At 36.7% G+C, this 13,002-nt stretch overlaps 1 protein-coding gene across 2 annotated transcripts in view; it reads right to left on the reverse strand.

Moving 5' to 3' along the window:
• PRKCZ (protein kinase C, zeta) overlaps positions 1 to 13,002 on the reverse strand; it is a 43,692-nt gene that overhangs the window by 2,612 nt on the left and 28,078 nt on the right. Inside the window, exons 7-16 of one of the 2 annotated variants that reach the window (XM_008943903.1) lie at positions 12,464 to 12,524; positions 11,711 to 11,763; positions 9,578 to 9,766; positions 8,031 to 8,128; positions 3,688 to 3,774; positions 2,892 to 3,027; positions 2,261 to 2,348; positions 1,751 to 1,870; positions 1,199 to 1,278; positions 539 to 628 (exon numbers count right to left, since the gene is read on the reverse strand). In XM_008943903.1, the coding sequence (XP_008942151.1) occupies positions 539 to 628; positions 1,199 to 1,278; positions 1,751 to 1,870; positions 2,261 to 2,348; positions 2,892 to 3,027; positions 3,688 to 3,774; positions 8,031 to 8,128; positions 9,578 to 9,766; positions 11,711 to 11,763; positions 12,464 to 12,524 (1,002 nt within the window). Of the gene's footprint in view, positions 1 to 538; positions 629 to 1,198; positions 1,279 to 1,750; positions 1,871 to 2,260; positions 2,349 to 2,891; positions 3,028 to 3,687; positions 3,775 to 8,030; positions 8,129 to 9,577; positions 9,767 to 11,710; positions 11,764 to 12,463; positions 12,546 to 13,002 lie in introns of both variants that reach the window. The other variant, XM_008943902.1, reaches the window with a different exon arrangement.

Raw genomic sequence — 13,002 nt, forward strand, 5'->3', positions numbered from 1 at the left:
TTTCCCTGTTCCCCTAACTATTAAACATAATCCTGATAAGGCAGTGTTCCTGACTTGTTTCATCACTCAAGTGTCAATAAACAATGCCATTTCTGTGATGGTTTTCTACAGTGAAGACAGAAGTAGGCACAATTACCAAGTAACAGAAGCTTAAAATTAATTTCAATAAAATTTTATGCTTGCAAAACCCCTGAAACAAGTCATCTACTCCACCATCAACTGAAAACTTTCCTCACATCAGCAGTAATAAAGAAAACTTGAAAAAAAATAATCAGAGGATCATGTTTAATAACCACACTGCACTCAAGGCACATCCTTAAGGGACCTGACCCCACTCACACCTACTCCAAAGGCTTGTTTCCATCAGGGCCATGAAAGCAAGCTTGTCTCCCCATCCCCTGGAGAAAGCAGAACAGCTTTTGCATTTATGGAACTGATTTTCAGTGGGTTTAATGGGATGGTTACATATGCACACCATTCATTAACTAAAATCATCTAGCCCTTTTCAACACACACAAACAGAAGTAGTTGTTTTTACCAGATCCCAGTCTATGCTGCGGAAAAACGTGTGAGACTTGATGTCAGCAAATCCTGTCTGGGGCTGGCAGCCGAGCCGCTCTTTGGGGTCCTGTGGAAAACAAACTCCTGTTACATGCTCCAAGCCAGCTCCAGGCCCTGCCTCTCCCAAGCCCACATCCATGGCTCCAGCATTCCCTATTACTATGCAAACTGCTGCTGAGATAAACCAATTATGGCTACCAAGGGATTCCCCTTTTTTTCCCCTTTTTTCTTTTAAATGAAGTTTTGAACTTCCATTTTAAGATTATATTTTCAACTTCCTAAAATTAAAAATAAAGAGTAATGTATAATTCATCTCCTTTTCTCCATTAAAAATGATAATAGCTCTACAGATTTCAATCAGCTTAATTAAATGAGTAATAAGTATTACAGAAAAGAATTTATCAACAAACCTATAGGGTTTTTTTTTTCAAGTAGGTGCAGGCTTTCAGATCAAGTCTGTGCTGTGGAATTCCCTCAGTAAATTAGCAGCTAAGAAGTGGGGTTTTTAACATAGAGGATACCAAGGTTTTATAGATTTTCTTAACAGTAAGCAGATTAACTTCTTAACTGTATTGCTTTCAACGGGAAGCTCTGACTTCCAGATCTTAGATTCTAAAAATAAGAGAATGTTAGTTACCTTGTTTAAAAATCCTTTTAACACATGGGAAGCCTTGACAGAAAGAAACCTTGGAATCCGGATTGGCTTCTCAAGAATAACTGTTATAGGTTTAAAAACAGGTTTAAAAACAGCAATATTGGTTTTTGTTTTATGACATTGACCATGATTCCAAAACATATATGGCATAGATATTTGATATACTCCTGTCAAGAAAGATCTTCCTGTCCTCTCATGTAGCACTGAATTTTAAAATTCATTCTTAGCCTGTGGACCTCCTTCTAACAAAGATATCACTCCATATAATATCTGGCTGTTTTTCCTGAAATGTGGACATTTTAAACGTTTTTTTTTCCCCCTGAAGAAGGCATCCTAATTCCAGACCCTTTTATCTGAGTTCAACAAAATAAAGATGAAGAAGTAAAAATATTGGGGCCCTTTATCTACAGTAGATCTACAGGCAGCTATGGGATAACAACAGAAAAGGGAAACCTAACTGTCCTCCCAGAAGTGCTAATTTTCATTCCTTCTCTCCCAAAAATAAGGGGAAAAAAAAAAAGCAAATGACTCTACCTTGGAAGAGGTAATCTTCAGTGTTCATGTCTGGATTGTCAGTGATAATGTCAAAGGGAGACCTTCCTGCCATCATTTCAAACATCAACACACCGAGAGCCCACCAGTCCACACTGAACCCTGTAAATGTTTGCAGAGCACATTTTCAGCCAGGACTCCTTGAATTTGGATGTTCTCTCTCATATAAAAGAGACACTGAAATTCTCAGCTCTCCCTGGAGCCCCAGCCAGCACACGACTGACACTATCCCTGGATGAGGCCCAAGAGAGTTTTCTGGACTGGATCAAAATGTAACCTGTCTAGGAGTTTCTCAGGTGTCTGCCAGACAGCAATGCTTCCATGAAAATGCACTGTATTTAAGCTGAAAAATCTCAGATTCCTTTTTCAAACAAGCTGAACATTTTAGTATCTTTTAACTAAAAGACAGATGGAACCTATCACTCAGATCAGTTCACAAATAACACTGTTATGTGATTTATTGTAACTGCAAATTGTTTGGTCACAGCTTACCATATTCTTCTCCTCTGAGAATCTCTGGTGCAATATAATTTGGTGTCCCACAGAAAGTGCTTGTAGTGTCACCAGGGCCCAAACCTTCCTACATGCATAAATGATTTCATAAATTAAAAGCTGACCTCATTTTCCATGAATTTCCCTTAATTAGATTTATAAAGCCAAGTTATTTAGGGAGTCTAAGGATCTTTGTCTCAAAACAGGCAATGCTAGAGCAAAATAAATACTCATAGTGCTTCAAGCTGCCTTATGACTTTACAGCTTATCTTCTGCAAATTGAGGAAAACTGAGTCAAAACACATTTTAACAATATTCTGCTCACTGTTTACAGATACATGTAAAAAATTTCAGTGCAGCAAAAAAAATATTCAGCACTTCAGAGCTGAACACACATAACCTGAAATACACAAAGAAAAAATTACACATGTGGTCCTATTCAACAGTCATTTTTCAGGATAAACCTCCCATTTTAAAACCAAATTCTGGGCTCAGTAACACTAGCATTAAGAGAAGGACAAATTCTCAGTTCTCTCTTCATATGGCTGGATATAGTATTTGACTTAGAAGCCTCACCGAAAGCGAGGTACTAAATGACAAGGTGACAAAACAAAGGTGAGGGAAATCCTACCTTGCACATGCCATAATCTGTTAACTTGATATGACCCTCTGCATCTAAAAGAACATTGTCTAGTTTTAAATCTCTGTAGATGATGCCTCTTTCATGTAGAAAGTTTAGAGCAATACAAATTTCAGCAGCGTAAAACCTAAAATTAAAAAGGAGAAGATTCATATTAGTACTAAAATTGTTCAAAAGCTGGTCATGATAAAAAAAAAGTCATCTTAAAACATCACTTTACAGTCAGCTTTTATCTGTCAACAGTGTATCCAACCAAGCTCCACTTACTCATCTTGTATATTGTAAAACCATTCCTGTGAATATGGGAATTTTTTTTAAATTCTACCAATTAAGAAAGTATTTTTTCTGAAAATTCCAAGTATGACACAGAAGATCTGTTTTTTCAGCTAATTAAGGGTTACAATGAGACTGTGTAGTGCAAAGCCATACAAAAAAAAAATTTTCATCCTCTTCTATCACCATTATTAATTCAACATAAGACTAAAGTAGAGTAGTTACATCTTCTATAAAGAGGTCAAAGAAGTGTTACCTGAATATGAAGCAACAAACAAAAGTAAATAGGAATAGCTGTTTCTACTTATCAAATGCTTGCTTCCTTTAAAAATATACATATCCTTCAAAATAATGAAATTAACATTTCTTCCCAAAGCAGTACATTCTAAACTTCAGAATCAACCCTTTGTTCTTTACTATTCATATTCTTTTATGGAATAAAGTTTGGGAAGCATTTCCTGCAGCGTGAGAACTACAACACAAGAGAACCACCCAAGCTGTGTCAGTGAAATACCTGGCATGTTCTTCAGGAAGCTTCCTTTGCCGTTGCATATGGAACATCAGATCTCCCCCATTTACATACTCTATGACAAGAAACAATCTGAAAGTATATAACACAATTAATGGATTCCAAGGAAACTCTCAAGAAAAGCTATTCTTATCCTTCCAATTTGAGCCACTTTCACTTCCACTCTTGAAACAGACTTCCAATTTCTTATAGTTACAGAAACTATTTACTGGAACAAGAGTACCTAGTGATCAATGTTACATAGGATTACATCCTTACATTAAGTGCCAGACTAATGTCAAGGAGAGGCAGTGGTATATAACAGGCTGTCTGGTAGGAAACCTACAGAACTATTTAAACAGTGCAGAAGACAACAGCGTTTGCCCAATGAGGTACTCACTTGGAAATAGGTGTAAAAAAACCCCAAGCATGTAATGATATGTAGACACCTTTAAAAATTACTTAGAAATGACAGCAAAAACATGGAACTATGCTAGAAGATGAGACATGGCAAAAATGAAAGTTTAACCAAAAAAAGTAAAGTTGTGATGACTTTTTGAAATGAATGACAACAACAACAGTTACATGACTCTTAATCAAACATCTTGACTTCTATGGTACAAAACTCCAGTGTCAGGTTTGCTCAGCTCAGTGAATGCTGCTCTGAAAAACATCTGGTTCACTTAAAAAAAGCCTGCCTGAAACAATGCTCATTATTTAAAATAAAGGTTTGAAGAATGCTTTAAAGATGCACCATTTTAAATTCAAATCTTTCTCATTAAATCTGACACTTTTACCATGGTATATTAGTTAATGAATTGTTACTCTGCTTGACTAAATACTGGGGTTAACAGTCAAGCTGCAGCACTGAATCTGAAGAGCTTTGTAAATGAAACATGGTTGATACACACTTAAGTCAACAAGGTTACTGCACGGGCAAAATCTGACAATTCTCAGTTTAATTTTGATAGAGTTTTGCCACTAAAAGGTCACCATCTTTTAAAAACCACTTCAGAATTAACAATAATGAATAACTATCAGTGTGTTTCGTAGGATTTATGATATTTAATTAAAACAAAGCTTGCTGTTTGCACTGTGTCAGTTCCTGAAAAGCTCAGATCTATTAAAAGATGACTTGAGACTCAGAGGAATGTAATCCAAATTTACTTTCAGAAAAATATCACTTATCTGAATAGCACAAGAATTTTTTCAAATTAGTTATATGATCTAGCATATTATTAATACACATACAAAATTATTTCTTTTAAACCCTGTGAGTATCACTGAGCTCTTCCTGCTACACTGTTAAGAAACATACTGGCACTTCCAGAAGGGGGGAGAAAAAAAAGTTCTGTTGTACAGACTGAGACTAAAGAATTTGAGGACTGAGAGTCTCAGTTAATGTATGTCCATTATTGGTCAGAGAAGAAAACTAAACTGGGCGAGCTTGCAGGACAGATAGTGAAATCCCACCCTCCCTGGACTTCGTCAAGACCTTTATCTGTAGAAAAATGTGAATTAAAAGCAAGCATAACAGACCCCCTTCTCCTACTGTCTACATAGTACATGCACTGACTGGAAGACCTGGGCACAGAAAGGCTGCAGCATCAAGGGTTATGAGCTCCTCTGTAGAACAAGGTTTTGAAACAGTCTTCTCAAAACAAACAAGAGGAAAGTCAGTAGGGGGAAAGAAATATAGGTGGAATAAGGGATACAAAAAGACTTCTATTTGAGTTTGCAGGAAAGGTTTCATCCTCGGGAAAATATGATCCAGGCAATGCTGCCAAGGTCAGAGAGACCTACGGGACAGAAAGAGGCTGAGTGAGAGCTGCTTGTGGAGGCTGTGGCTGTCCCAGGAGGCAGAATTTCCTCATACGCCTCATTTTCCATGAGCTGGAAACTCCTTTCCATATATCCACACACTGGAAAAAGTTCCATTTGGAAAACACACGCTCCAGTCTCTCTGATGATTCTAACTGGTAACAAAGACAACACCTTTTTCCTTTGAAAAAGATTAATTTGAAATGCTTAAGTGTTAAAATCTTAAAAGGTAAACCAGGAAAAAATTATTGGACACAACCCAGGTTGCAAGTCTTTCAGTGGCCTCCCCACAATATAAATACTAAACTAAAATTAAATAAAACAGTAAATAAAAGAGATAATGCCATGAGTGTTTTATTAAAGCATTCCTGATACGTTTTGCTTCCAACTTTCCTACCCTGTTTAGAAGTGTCCAATGTTTTATCACCATTCAGAACCTGCAATTTAAAGTTCCTTGTGTCCAGTCATGTCTAAGCAGCTAAGTCTGTGAACACTGGTAGTCCTTGCTGGTTTTAGAAGGATTTACTCAAACACCAATGGTTTTGAAGGATGGAGGTTTCAGATTGTTGCCACCCTTGCAAGACATTCATCTGACAATCCTGGGCAAGCCCAAGGCATGTACTTTATTACAATAATAAAACAAGCATCACTAGCATCTGGAAAAACGTAAACAGCTCCATTTTGCATCCATTAGCATCTTTAAGTACACATTTCTTTTATCTTAAAATTTACTTTATATTTAAGAGCAACATGTTCTTTTGCACCTTCTCCCCCTGTTAGTACACTTATTCACAAACTGTTCTCATATTACAACTTGTTTCCTTTGAGTCAGTTAACACAATCTGATGTTGATGAATTTACACCTGAAATCAGTTCCATATCTCTTTGTTCCTGTAATGAGGTCATAATTGTGATTTTATTACATTACAGCTATAACCAAATTGTGAATTCATGACATTATGGCTATATCCACAGCAAATGGCTGAAGTTATAGAAAAACCCCTGTAGTTTCACTGCAAGGAGAAGCTAGGCTGGAGAAACAGGACTCCTAAAGGTACAACAGGAATACAGAAAACTTTGGTTACATTCAGAGTATTTTTATTTTTTTCTCTATTTCTGCCCCTCAACTATATCCTCATACATAACAAAGTGACATGGAAAGGATCTTTCTGTTGCTGACTTCAGCCTTTTTCTGGTTTCCAAGATTCGTAAGTAACCTCATTCTCAATACTTTGCACTACCTGACCATGTTAATTTTTATATTAGATATTCAATATTACTTAGTACCTGGTGAGCAGATGTTTGTGAATGTTGGTCTAACTTAGACTTTTTCACAACAGTTTATTTGTTGTCTAAAAAATTTATTTTTTTTTCCTGTCTGAAAGACAAATAAATTCCTCTTTTGGTGAAATTCTTAGTTATCTTTGGAGATTATTCTTCCTCCCTACTCCAGGATAGTCCCTAGTAGATGCACCTTCAGAACACTCTTCCTACAGCTGCTTTACATCCTCGGTCTTCACTGTGTTTTCCCTGCTAGGAAAATGCTATTTTCTGTCACTGTAACCAGTAAGGGGTTGAAAGTTTAGGGACTGAAGAAATGGCACAGTGCATGGCTTTGTATTTTAAAAATTGCTAATACACACTAATGAACAGATTTGGAAGGATAAACAACTAGATATCCCATGAAAACTTCTTAAGACTGTTTGCACCCTACCTGCCATTCAAGTAGCATGGATAGAATGACTTATCTTCTGACTATGATACATATGGCAGCAGGCTTTGTAAAATTGTAACAGTAAAAAGGTGCCTGTGAAAATAAAAAAACCACAAACCTCCCACACATCCAAATTCCCCAGTGACATATATAAGCATGGGCATGAAAGTTCTTACTGATTTTCTTCCTATTCCAATTGCAAAACAAGAAGCAAATAATCTACTTTGGATTGTGCACACGTGGACAAAAATTAGTATTTCAAAGTAGCTAAGAGTTTATTAAGCACTTTTTCAAGCAAAATCATGCAATTCATCAATGTGCTAAGGGCTTATAAGTAAAAAAAGACCACAGATGTAAGTTTTTAAGTCATTATTAAAAACTATTATTACTGAACAGCTCAACTCTTATGCTGTTTTGAAGAACAGAGCTCTACAATTTGGCCCTCTGAGAAGTGATCCAGCCCTCCTCAGTAGAATGTGGTATTACAAACCACCTCTTATAAAGTTGTTTTAGCCCATTACCATCCTCCTGTTCCCAAAGCCACACGGCCTGTGCTCAGGAAGACAACACACAGCTCCTCCTCTTGCTCACTCCTCAGATCTGGACCTGGGAAACCCTGCCTTTCCCCACACCACACCAGCTAAACCTACCTCACTGCACCTGGCCTTGTTGCAGCAGTGAATCCCTGAAGATAGTAGTGATTCTTTCCAAAAATTACTGACCATGTGATGCCAGTGGTTATGTTTGCCTTGTGAGAAGCAGTTAGTACAATGATCAAGGTTTTCAAAACAAAATAATTTCAGATCTTTCTTACCGACTTGTTGTTTGAAAGCATGAATGTAAACCAACTAGGAATGGGTTACTGGATGCCTGTTCAAACACATGTTTCTCTGTCTGTACCCAATCAATATCCTGAAATAGAGTAATTGAACAATCAGAACTCCTGCTGGATAACCACCGTGGGTAATCCCAGAAAACAAATTGTGAACATCTCTGCTCCCGTATATATACACCACCATTGTTACACGTGTTCTTCAAAGACAAAACCCCCTGAAATCTGCAGGAAGTTATAAAACATTAAGTCAATTACATACTTGGACATTTCTTAACCATTTAGAAATGTCTGTGCAAAAATTAAGCCATTTTAAAATATCATGCACCTGCAATATTTGGATACACTTGCTCACACTGCTTCATAGAAATAAATTCAGTTATCTTGGATAAATGATCCTAAGGCTGCTGAAGCAACTCATACCAGTAACAAGAGCAATGTGAATCTCCAGTCTTTAAAGAGTTCAGATAAACTGAACTTCATTTTCTCATCTGAAACTCAAGGTGAATCCAATGCAATGACCAAAATCTGATTAATTTCTCCAAACAAAGTTAATTCCCCAAACTATCACAGACCACCTTTAATACTTCAAACAGGAGAAGCCCTGAATACCCAGTGCAATACCATATTAAAAACCCAAAAACCTATCAAAATAGGAATGATACTAGCACCCTACTGCAAAATTCAGATCTGTAATAAGAAACCAGTTAATTATTTCTCATATAGCCTTACAAAATTTAAACCTTCCATACAACTGGCTTAGGAGTAGATATTCACTCTTTATTCAGTACACCAATCACGTTCCACACCCTCAGTGCCCTGTCATGCTCTGTACCCTGCCAGTAAACTGGAAATATAATTTTTCTAAAAACTCTCCATTTCCAACGGATGCTTTCAGCTTTCCAGACAATCTGAAGACAACAAAGAAACACTGAGAAGCCAGGCCTTCCTGTCAGGGGCAGTTCGCAAAACTAAAGTCTCAAAGGAAATCAAGAAATGTCACCAGTTAAACCATAGTGACTTTTAACAGCAGTATCATAATTTTTTTTAAACCCATGGAAAAAATACCAAGCATTGTACTGTGTCACTTGCACATATGCTCTGCAATTGTCACTGTAAGAACAGTTTCAGCTCCTGTTCAGAAATAAAGACAATACCTTGCAGCTATGTTCAATTTGCCTTGGGGGGAAAAAAAATAAAATTTGTTTTCGTTCAAAATTAAGAGCCCAAATTCCACCCTATTTCTGTTATCACTTTCAGATTAGGACATCCAGGTTGGAATATTTTTCACAGGTGTTCTACTAAGACTATTAATAATTGTTAATTGTTATCAAAATAAGGGACATTCCTCTCAGATTTAATCTTGGTCCTTCATGCAGACAGTTGACAAATGAGTTCAAAAGTCAGTAAAACCTCTATTACAGAAAAGTTGTCTAAAAGCTTTGCTGCTTTCTTAGTTGAATGTTTTTTGTTAAAGCATAGTAAGTTTTTACAATATGTAACAGAATGCAATTAACACAGACTTTTACCTCATCATCATGGACCAATTCTTTTTTCACTACTTTCATAGCATAAATTTGATCATTCTTTTTTAACCGCACTAAAAGAACTTTGGCATAACTTCCACGTCCAATAACTCTGATTAAATCAAAGTCCTGTAGTCCAAGCCCCTGAGAAATCTTAATTCCATCCATTCCATCAATGACTGGTTTGATATCCTGTAGAAAGAAAAACAGATGCTAGAAACAGAAGACATTTTCATAAGAAATGACCATTAAAGCAAAGAAGTCTTTAGCCACTGGACAGAATTTACCATGTTTGCCATGGGCACACAGATCTAAGTGGCTGATTATAAACCCATTTGTTTAGAGATGTTTGGTTAGCATTGGTTTTGCTCTTGCTAGAAGTTACTGTGTTTTCCAAGGTAGGAGCTCATTCAATGAATCATTTAAATACTCCCTACTGAAAAACAGAAGGTAATGCTTTGAGAAATGAGGTTTTGTTCAAATTCTTGAACTGCAGACCATACAGAATGATCCTCTGCACTAAGTGAAAAGCATCTTTCATATTCTGACAGATGTTACTGTACACACTAATAAAGGCTATCTAAAAAGAAGATGACTACAGCAACAGTAATTTGCTAATGAATATACTGGTCTTTGTTTCAGCTTAGGCAGCAGCTGTCTGTATTCAGTTCACTACAGTTCTAATGAAAAAGGATTTCTAATAGGGAACATACCCAAGCAGATGCCAGTTTCTCAAATGTGAGAATTAGCAGGAGGTATCCCACTAGGAGGAATGTTATTTTAAAATTTGTTATTTAAAAAGATAAATGTTGTCTTGACTGTTTGCTGAAATTAGATGTGAAGATGGGAGACTGAAGATTAGCAGCTGAACTAGACAAATGCAGCATATACACTGACATTCCATGTTTTACTGATACACACAATCCTTTGGCATACTTGTGCAGCCTATTTTTATCTGACCTCACACTACTGTACTTGTAGACAGATCAGCATACTGCTGAACTATGGAAAGTATTTATATAAAGAATCTTGATCTAGGATTGACTGCTATTAGAAGAGATTGCTCTGAGCTTAAAGATTCTAGTTAACAAAGCTCCCAGAATGCCACTTCCTCCCTGTAAGATACCTTTAATTATTCTGGTAAACTCAAAAGCAAGGTGTGAAAATCAAAGCAGTGTCATTTGGGGCAGTTGAGCAAATGGCACCTGTCAAAAACTTAAACACAAACAGCATCCACCTGACACTAACAATAGCAGAAGTCAGCAGTTCTAGGTAGCAACTAAAATTCCCTGACATGGTTTAAATTCATATCCTTCCATCTCAATCTGAGATAAAAATCTAAAGACACGTGACTGAAAACAAGACAGTCACCCAAGAGCAGCAACTACTCAAGTGTGAAATAATGGTAGTGACAAGTATTGTAGTGGAAGTAGAGGGGAAAAAAAAAAAAAGGTACAGGCTTGTTAAAACTGGGATCTGAAACTAGCCATGTTCTGCAGAGTGCATCCCATTTATTTTAAATATGCCAGAAGCATTTTTAGAAGAAGCCCTTTATAACTAAAGCATATTGGGATTTTTCAAACTGCTTTAAGGGAATAACATTCTTGGTATGCAGAGATTGTGTCAGACTGTCTACAAAAGAGCTGAAAAATAGAGCTTAAGTGTACAGAGGCTGTCTATAAATTATTAGGTATTATTTATAGGAAACATCTCCGAGATCTAGAAAGTCAACATATTACCAGACTGAAACAACTTTCATAATGGTAGCCTGAGGGTGATAAAGGGTGTGCATCCATCAGAGACAGCAGACAAGGCAATGTCAAAGCCACCATTTGTTGCAAAGACCAATAAAGTCAAACCCTCTGCTAAATCACTGTCATTCCAACCCAAATGGAGGGGGAAAAAAAAAAAAAAAAGTGTCTTGCATTATAACAGGGATAACAAGAGCTGGATACAGGAGAAACCTGAAAAACCCAACAAAAATGCTTTAAAAAGAATTATTGATTTTCAGAAAGAAAACCCAAGCTTTTTTTAAAAGGTAGCAGAAAAATTAGAGCAAATAATTAACTATGTTACAAGAAGCTGGGTGATTAAGAGTGTGTAAATGTGGATTACAAAAATATTTTTCAAACATACCTCAGGGTCATCTTTAATGTTGTCATGTTTTCGATTTGAAGGAATGTAGGAAACTGAAAAGAAATCAAACAAGTAGCATGGTTATTAAGGCCTTCATTAGAACAGATTTCAAAAATTGATAAATGGGGAGATGATTTACTAGCTTAGGGTCAGTTGGCTTTAAAAACTATGGGACAGTTGATCAAATTTTTCCACTTTACTCTTGTAATCCTGACAGCAGATCTGAAGAGCACTGTAGAAAGAACCAGCTCTGAGACAGTAAGAAATTCATCAACAAACCTCTGAGCTCATAATAGTATCTGACAAAGGCCAGGGTAACTTTGGAGAATGGGTATAAGTGGGCTTTTAAAACAGAGAGGTTAAATCAAAAACGTTAACCTAGAATGAGTACTCTAAATAGCACAAAATTAAGAAATAAAGTCTGAGGGTGCACTTACATTAGCATCATAGTTTGGATCTGAACTGCACGTTTTTGTTTGTTTCAAAAAGTAAATCTATTGTTGCCAAGTGCTCTGGGCTTAACTTCATGTTCTGGAATGGTTTCAGGGCATATGAATTTAAGATGAAACTGAACCAGATCATATGCTTCAGAAGTACATCTTCTGTAATTAAGTCCCCACGGAGCATTTAGTCCATAGCACTAAACTAGAGCTAATCCAAAGTAAACATTAAAAAAATACACCAAACAGGTGGAGGGGAAACTGGGCCTCCAAATGGGGAAACACATGAATTCCCACTTAAGAAAGTACTCACTTCCATCAGTTTCTTCTGAAGGGAGGTCAACTTCATCATTTTTATCATCTAATTGAGGTTCCTGGGAAGGCATGACCGAATCCTTGCAAAATACACAGGTTACAGAGGTGAGAACCATTGTTTTACACAGTCCCTGTTCCAGAATGGAAACTGGATTTTGTAGAAAGTATTTCTGAATATTAACATTTTACAATGCATTATAAAACCAGCCTACCACAAGCCCAAATGCCATGCCAACCATTCTCTGCCACTACAACACATGTTCAGCTGCCTCAAAAGTGACATTAGTATATTTTACTGCGAAGTTCAAACTTGAACTCCAAGACTTTGGATTCTGTTTCACACAGAACCACAACAAAGTAACAACCCAGCAGGATATTACACACTCAATTACAACACTTGGATATTCCTCTCCTGTTTAAAAGACATGAATTGTTACTCATTATGCAAGGATAGGGCTTAAATAGGTGAAGATCACAATACCCAACAGTCTTACAGGACATTTGCACACTGGTCTTGTTCACAGCTTGTCATGACAG

The sequence above is a fragment of the Merops nubicus genome, unplaced genomic scaffold (assembly GCF_000691845.1).
Source record: "Merops nubicus isolate BGI_N331 unplaced genomic scaffold, ASM69184v1 scaffold16237, whole genome shotgun sequence".
In the NCBI taxonomy this organism is placed as follows: Eukaryota; Metazoa; Chordata; class Aves; order Coraciiformes; family Meropidae; genus Merops; species Merops nubicus.